The 7,284-nt window shown below is 56.7% G+C and overlaps 1 protein-coding gene across 3 annotated transcripts in view; it reads right to left on the bottom strand.

Annotated features, from left to right (window-relative positions):
- Window positions 1-2,228: 2,228 nt before the first annotated feature.
- Actl8 (actin like 8) overlaps window positions 2,229-7,284 on the bottom strand; it is a 55,077-nt gene continuing 50,021 nt past the window's right edge. For 2 of the 3 annotated variants that reach the window (XM_010614198.1, XM_010614199.1), the window contains 2 exons: window positions 5,476-5,890; window positions 2,229-3,526 (listed from right to left, as the gene is read on the bottom strand). In XM_010614198.1, the coding sequence (XP_010612500.1) occupies window positions 2,777-3,526; window positions 5,476-5,823 (1,098 nt within the window). In that variant the 5' untranslated portion in view covers window positions 5,824-5,890 and the 3' untranslated portion in view covers window positions 2,229-2,776. Of the gene's footprint in view, window positions 3,527-5,475; window positions 5,891-6,131; window positions 6,545-7,284 lie in introns of all 3 variants that reach the window. The other variant, XM_010614197.1, reaches the window with a different exon arrangement.

Here is a 7,284-nt window from a genome sequence, read left to right as displayed (position 1 = left end):
CTGGTGTGCGGCAGCTCGGCGCGAGGTTGATGGCCCCGCATAGTCGCATGAAGCTGCTATTTTTAATTTAATAGGAGAGTCGGAGGAGATGGTACCCAGCCAGGGAGTTTTAAAAGCTTTCGGGTGCGGGTGGGTGGGGAGAAAGCAAAGCAAAGTTCGTAATTACACACCAGGCAGTCAGATGTGATGCTCGACTGGAAAGGTTAAATGTTATGTTTGGAATGAAATGAGCACGGGAGTGGTGATGACAATCGCCCAGAGCTACATCAGGAAGGAAAACTCCTCGTTCGTCTCCCCTCCGAGCCCCTCTCCACAGACCCCTCTCCGCCTCTCCCTCCTCCCTCCTGTACACTCAGGTGGCCCCAGAACGCTGGGTCTGGGTCTCAGGCACAGCAACGACTCGGGCCACCAGGGCCTCGACCGCCACCCCAAAGTGACTCTCACTCGAGCTCAGGAAAGCCGCAAGTCCTCATCTCGAAGGTCCGGGGTTCTGATAGGGCCCAGAAGGCTGGGTGAGCTCAGCCAATACCTACGTACCTCTTCTGTCAGCTGCCCGTAAGTAATAAGATAAACAGAAGTCTTCCAGGTAATACAAAGACAGACAGCACGATCCCTCCCCTTCATTTTCCTTCAGGGAATAGGAGTGTGATGTATGGAGCCACCACAGCCATTTTGTGACCATACCCCAACAAACTTACACGCGAAAAGTGGAAAAAGTAAAAGACAGAGTCCTTGATGATGTAGCTGTTACTGTCCTCGGGGCTGCTTATCTGTTAGCTGAGACAAATAAATCTCTGTCTCTGCCACTTTTAATCTGGGCTTCTGGGAAAGCTGAATCCTGTCCTGACAATCGATGATGAGGTCGTGCTTGAATGGGAACTTGAGCATTTAACACCCAGCTCTAAGCTTTGTTTCGTATGTACAGAAGGAGACAAACGGCCCTCGTTTCAGTGTTTGTATAAGGACTAAACGTAACTCCCTGTGACGTCTGACAAGAGCTACTCTTGTTACCTGTCCTGATTAACAGGAGATTGATGTCAAGTTGCAACATTTGAAGCCCTGTCTCCTATTTCGGCAGCACTTCTGGGTCAGCAGAGTGAGGGCCCCCTCCTGGCAAACACTCAACTTCAAGCCCCGGAGGAAGGGAGGACCCCTCCCCACCAGAACCCGAGGACCTGGCCGGGCGGCTCATCTGAGGACAGAGCCATCCTACAGCACAAGCCTGGCTCCAGATCCCGGGTCTGAACTCCAATCCCGCCACTTTACAGCAGAATGTATGTAAATAGGGATGGCTCCTCTTCCTCTATCAGTCAGGGCAGGCAAATCCGCTGCAGTAACAAACAGCCCCTCGATCTCCCTGGCTGAGCACAATGGACTCCTCCTCTTGCCCACTCTGGGGCAGGAGAGCAGGGTGCGAGCGTATCATCCACCAGCACTTCCCACCCAGGCTTCCAGTTCCTTCCATCAGCAGCTCTGGCATCTCCAAGCCTTCTGCACCCTCACCAGGTCTTCCGCAGCCAGGACCTTGGAGGTGCACCCTCAGCACACAGCACGGAAGGAGAGGACTCTGCCACCGGCATCCCCGGGAGCCCCACTGAGTCCAGCCCAGGGAAGCAGCCTCCTCCCCCAGGCTGTGTCGCTCGTCCCCCTCTGGAGCTCCAGCAGCCCTCCTCATCCACAGAACCCAACTGTGGATTCAACGCACAGAGTGAAAAAGCTTCTCAGACACTGCTGCTGCACGGAACGTGCGGAGACCTTTTTCCTTATCATTATTATTCCCTAAACGACACAACTATTTACAGACATTCACGTCATTTTAGGTACTGGAAGTGATCTGGAGATTATTCAAAACTCACAGGAGGAGCTAGGCAACTCCTGTGCCATTTCATACGAGGCTCCTGAGCATCCTAGGTTTTTGGTACCCACGGGGGTCCAGACTCCACTCCCAGGACCTTGGAGGATGACTGGATTTATTTCATTCTGTGTCCCGCAGGGGACTGTCCTCTCACAGACAGAAACCCCAAGCGTCTCCTTCACCAGGAAGGCCCCACTGCCTAGCACGGCCCCTGACACATATATGTGTCTCAAACGTGTTGACTTAATAAGGAACGGAGCTTGCCTGGACACCTAGGATGACCGGAGGGGATGCGGTGGTAGAAAGACAGGAAAGCTGACCCCGGGGCGTTCTGCTTGGCGAAGACCGCTGTGCCCGGGCCGCCACCCGGCTCCCAGACACACACCCACCCCTGCACCTCCCGAGGGGCTGCCACCCTGCTGTGACCACCACAGGAGACAACACTGCTTCCAAAAGAGAAGTTTATTTGCACACGTAAAACAAGGCCCATGTGGGTGGGAAGGCACTGCGGTTCCCCTGCAGCCGAAAGGCTCTCCCTGGCCACAGAGGGTCTAAGGACTAGAAACTTCAACTGTCCCCACCCTCCCTCCCAACCCCCAGTCAAAAATAATCAGGACCCTTGCAAAGGGTCCCAGTCTCTTCCCCAGTTAAAACCCAAATGACCAAGGATGGGACAGCCCAAGGAAGGCGACTGTGAAAGCTACACGGCTGTCAGGCAGGGAGGTGACAGGCAGCCACCATCACCCTAGTGACGCCCCTGGATGACACTGGTCCTCCCCGGATCCCACTCTTGGCACGAGATGTGACCTCAGAACCTAAAACAATCCCTCTGGACCTCCCCACCCCACAACTGGCACCCTGCCCCCACTCCAAAGCCGAAATCGGTCCCCTGAGCCCATGTGACAAGAGCCAGCCAGTGGGTCACACCCTCATGCTCTCCAGATACTCCTGCCTGGGCATCCACTGGGACCTGTAGCTGGAAAGGTGGGCCAGCACCGAGGCACCCAGCCACACGCTGAAGTGCCTTCTCTCGCCCAGCCACACGCTGGCCTCGCAGGGGAAGTGACCCGAGTTCAGCTCCTGGGACAGGCGCTCGGTGAAGCCGGGGTACAGGCTGTTCCCACCGCAGGGCACCACGTGGGACGTGAGCATCTGCTGCCTGGGGACCTCACAGGACTTGATGGAATCCACCAGGCACTGGGAGATGCTGGGGCCCTGCAGGCCGAACACCTGCGGGTGGAAGAACATCTCAGGCGCCATGAGCTCCAGGGGCATCAGCTCCACGGGGCTGCCGTCTGGGAGCTGGTAGACGCTGCCCTCACTGGAGCCACTGGGCAGGCCCTGGTTGAAGTCCAGGGCCTCCTGCAGACTGCTCGGCACGTAGCACCTCTTCATCTGTATCTCGGCCACAGAGTTCATCTGGAAAAGGTCGTGCTTGTCACATTTTTCCTTAAAGAGGCTCTTGAAGAGGTAAGTGGAGAGGTCCTCACTGCCAAACTCCAGAGTCCTCTTGCAGTTGAGCAAGGGCCGGCCCAGCAGAAAGGGCTGCACTTGGGTCAGGCCATAGCCGGAGTCGACCACCACGCCAGTAAGGAGCCCCGAGGCATACAGGGACATCTCCAGCTGGTCAGCCAGGAACAGAGACGGGACGTCCTGGAGCTCAAACATGATCTGCAACGTGGGAGAAGACACTCAGCATACTTCCCCAACGCCGGACTCCAGTCCACTGCTTTCTCCCGCGACTAAGACACAGGCTCCGCTCTCGACCCGAGGAGCCGCAGAGCTGTGTTCTGGGGGGCTCAGGACGCTGGGTACACCTCTGTGGGAACCGGGCAAGGGCTGCTCCGGAGGATTCGGAACAGGAGCCGAAGGTACCTTCGGGAGCGTGGCTGGCAACGGTCTTTTAGAAGACTGTTCTGACGGCGAGGTGGGAAGACCCGGCAGGTACAGGAAACAGGGCCAGGACTCAGGGCCCCGTGAGCAGGGAGAGGAGGCGGAGCAAGCAGGGGAGGCCAGGTCAGACACACAGCCTCCACCGCCTCTTCGGAAGAAGGAAGAAGAGAACAGGAAAGAAGCAAGTGAGCCGGGCCTGGTGGCGCATATATAATCGGCCTATGATCCCAGCATCTGGGAGGCTGAGGCGGGAGAATCACAAGCTGAATAACTTAGTGAGACCCTATCTCAAAAGAAAAGTGGTTGGGGATGCAGTTTATGGGGAGGCCTGGGTCCAAACCCCAGTACAGAAGGAAAAGGTGCTGCACAGTTGCTGTGGCTGCAAACAGTGGAGGTAGAAAGAGAAAAAGGAAACATACGGCTGCCGGGTAGGAGAAGCTGCATACGCTCCTCTTAATAAAGCTTGCCGCGTGTCACAACCCTGGAATCCTGATATTCAGGGTTTCACAAGGTCCCTGGGCCCATTTTCTACTCTGCCCACCGCCCCATGGGTCCCTGCGGAGTCCCCGCCCCAGCCCCCAACATCCCCACGCTCCGGATCCCACGGGTGTGGTGAAGCTACAGCGCCCTCCGCGTCTCCGGCCTCTCCCTCCCCTCCCACTTCCCCTTCCGGTCCAGCTGCTCCACCTTCCCTGCGGTGGTGGTGGGGCCCCCCTCTACTCCCACCCTCGCTACCCACCACCATCCATGGTAAAACAGCAGCCCAAATCCTCTTGTTCACATAGAAAAGCCCCACGGACAACTGTCCTGGAGCTCTCGGTCCCATGGGGCAGAGAGGGCGAGGGCTTTCCTTAGCAGGCTCCAGAGCCAGGGCCTCCACATTTAGCCTCTATGTACAAGATGCCCAGGTGAGTTTGAATCTCAGGGGAACAACAAGTATTTGAGAATATGTATGCCTCGTGTACCATTTGGGGCAGACTCATACTAAGAAGTTATCTGTTATTTATCTAACATTCCAATCTAACTGAGCACCATGTATTTCATTTGGAAAACCCTCAACAGGAAATGTTTTCGATTTCCCAAACCAGTCTCTATCACTGTTCAACTCCACTGACCAAACGAGGAAGCAGCCACAGGTATGGGCTGAGTGGGAGTAGCTATGTTCCAATAAAACTTTATTTGCAAAAACAAGTGGTGGGCCAGACTTAGTTCACTGGCTAAGGCTGGTCTGCCAACTGTCGGTTCCGAGTAACATTCAGGTGTTCCCCACAGTCTAGGCCTACGAGGTCCAGCCTCACCATACTACTTGCCTCTGGCCCTCGGCCCCCAAGTCACTGGACTCGCTCCAGTGTCACTGGATGAAATCCCTCCCTCCAAGAAGGCTTCCCAGATCACTCTCTCTACTGGGCACCCAGCACCCCACCTCATTTTACTTCCCCCTCATCTGTCACCTTCTTCCCGGTTAAGTCTTCCCCAGAATGCAACTCGAGGGAGGGCCAGGGTAGCGTCTATGGGCACTCATGGGGCCTGTGAACAAGCATCCGGCGTCTTCCCTTTCCACCGAGTGTTTTAATTTCCTGTCTCTGGCTCTAGCACCGCACCGGGGCTACACTCCATCCGCTGGAAACCTCCAACCATCACCCAAAGACAATTCATTATCTGAACCAGTGCCCAATCCTATCAGATCAGACCCACAGCGCCACCGCCCCCACCTCCGAAGGCCTCACCTCCAGGGTCTTCTTGCGGGTCACAGGGTCCCTCAGCGGGAAGTCCGTGAGCATCACGGGACAGTCCATGTGCCCCAGCCTGTGGTGCTCCAGCACGAAGGACCAGATGTGCTCCACGCCTTCCCAGTTGACGACGCGGCCACGCTCAATGGGGTGGCTGAAGGTGTCGGGGTTGAAGGGGTCGATGCCCAGGCTCACCTGCCTCTGGGCGTGGCTGGGGCCGGGGTTCTCCTGACAGGGAATGTAGTTCACGATGCTCGGCAGGATCAGCTGGGGGTAGTTCCAGCCCGAGCGGCCAGCCTTCACAAAGCCAGACCCGTGGTCTATGATGATGGTTCTGGCAGCCATGGCAGAGGCCGAGGTGGAAGGTCTTCTCCACTCGGGTCCCCAAGGGCTTCTGGCAAACTAGCGCCACCTGTGGGAGGGAAGGATGGTTCCTTGGGGGCCATTTCCGGCCGCCCAGGCTGCTTCTTGCCCTCTACTCACGGTCAAACCCTCAACGCGGTCCTTTCTTCTTTCCAAGCCTCTACACAAACTACAACCCACACCTGACACGTTCGCCCCACTCCGAAGTCTCAATCAACCTCTGAGGCCCACCCGGAGGGCGGTCACACCGTCCTGCCCACCGTGTGGCTCCCATCACACTTTCCACGCACCTGTCACGCCAGGCAGACACATGAGTGCCACAGTAGCGCAGTCAGGGCCTGATCACTTGTTGTAGACTCAGCCAGCAGCTGTCCCCCTGGAAGGACTTGATCGACTCGGGCCGCCTGCTCAGAGGCCCAGGTAACAGGCAGCGGCAGCCTCAAGAGCTACCAGCTTCAAGGGTAACAATGCCATGGCAACAGAGCAGCAGGAGCAGTGCCAGTGGGGGTGGTGACGGTGACAGCTGTAGCTAGAGCACGGCCCCTCTACCCAGCACCGCGAGGAACGTCTGATCGCAAGTCGCTACGTAAAAGCGCCGTTTCTGTCAGCCAGAGATGTTCACACACCACCAGCTTCCGGTTTTCATGAGAGGCACGGACTCGTTCCATCTCAACCACAATCTATGGGGCAGCTGTCATCACATCTGCTGGGCAGACAGGGAAACTGAGTCACGGGGGGGGTTACCTTCCCAGCGCTATACAACTGACAACACCAGGGCTGAGAGCTAAACCCAAACCAGATTCCCAAGAGGATGGGGTCCAGACCCGAGCCGAGCCGAGCCGCCCATGGGCTCTGGAAGCACAGCTGTGAGCGAGACACCCGCCGGGGTGGCAGTCGCTCTCCTCATCTGGAACGGGGTGGGGACAGGAGACCTGTGCTCAGAAGCGAAATGTCCCTCTGCCCAATTTCCAAGTTTACAAGGAAGCTGCAGTGTCCAGGACAGTCCTGGCGCGGGGAGAGTCACAGAGACCCACAGCACCAAGCAGGGAGTCCAGGACAAGGCCAACACAGTCAAGGCCAACAGACCTCCGCCGAGAGCAGTCAGGCGTGGGAAGGGTGGTCTGAGGACCCACGGCAGGGGACAGCTGAAGGTCCACAGGTGAGAAGGAGGAATAACGAGCGGAAAAGCACCCTCAGTCCCCGTGACAGCTCACGAAACATAAATCCAAAGCCAGGTGCAGTGATGCACATCCGTAACACCAGCGTTATGGAAAGCTGAGGCAGGAGGGCCCAAGTTAGAGACCGACCTGAGCAACTCAGTAAGATCTTGCCCAAATAAAAAAACTGTAAAAGTTCAAGACCAGCCTGGGCACATAGTAAGTTCCAGGTCAGTCTCAACTACATAATGAGACCCTGTCTCAAAAACACCAAAAAAAAAAAAAA

This window comes from Fukomys damarensis, unplaced genomic scaffold (genome assembly GCF_012274545.1).
Source record: "Fukomys damarensis isolate Sample0158 unplaced genomic scaffold, DMR_v1.0_HiC HiC_scaffold_23, whole genome shotgun sequence".
Lineage (NCBI taxonomy): Eukaryota > Metazoa > Chordata > Mammalia > Rodentia > Bathyergidae > Fukomys > Fukomys damarensis.
The sequence above is the reverse complement of the archived record's forward strand: the minus strand, read 5'-3'. Positions and strand labels throughout refer to the sequence as shown.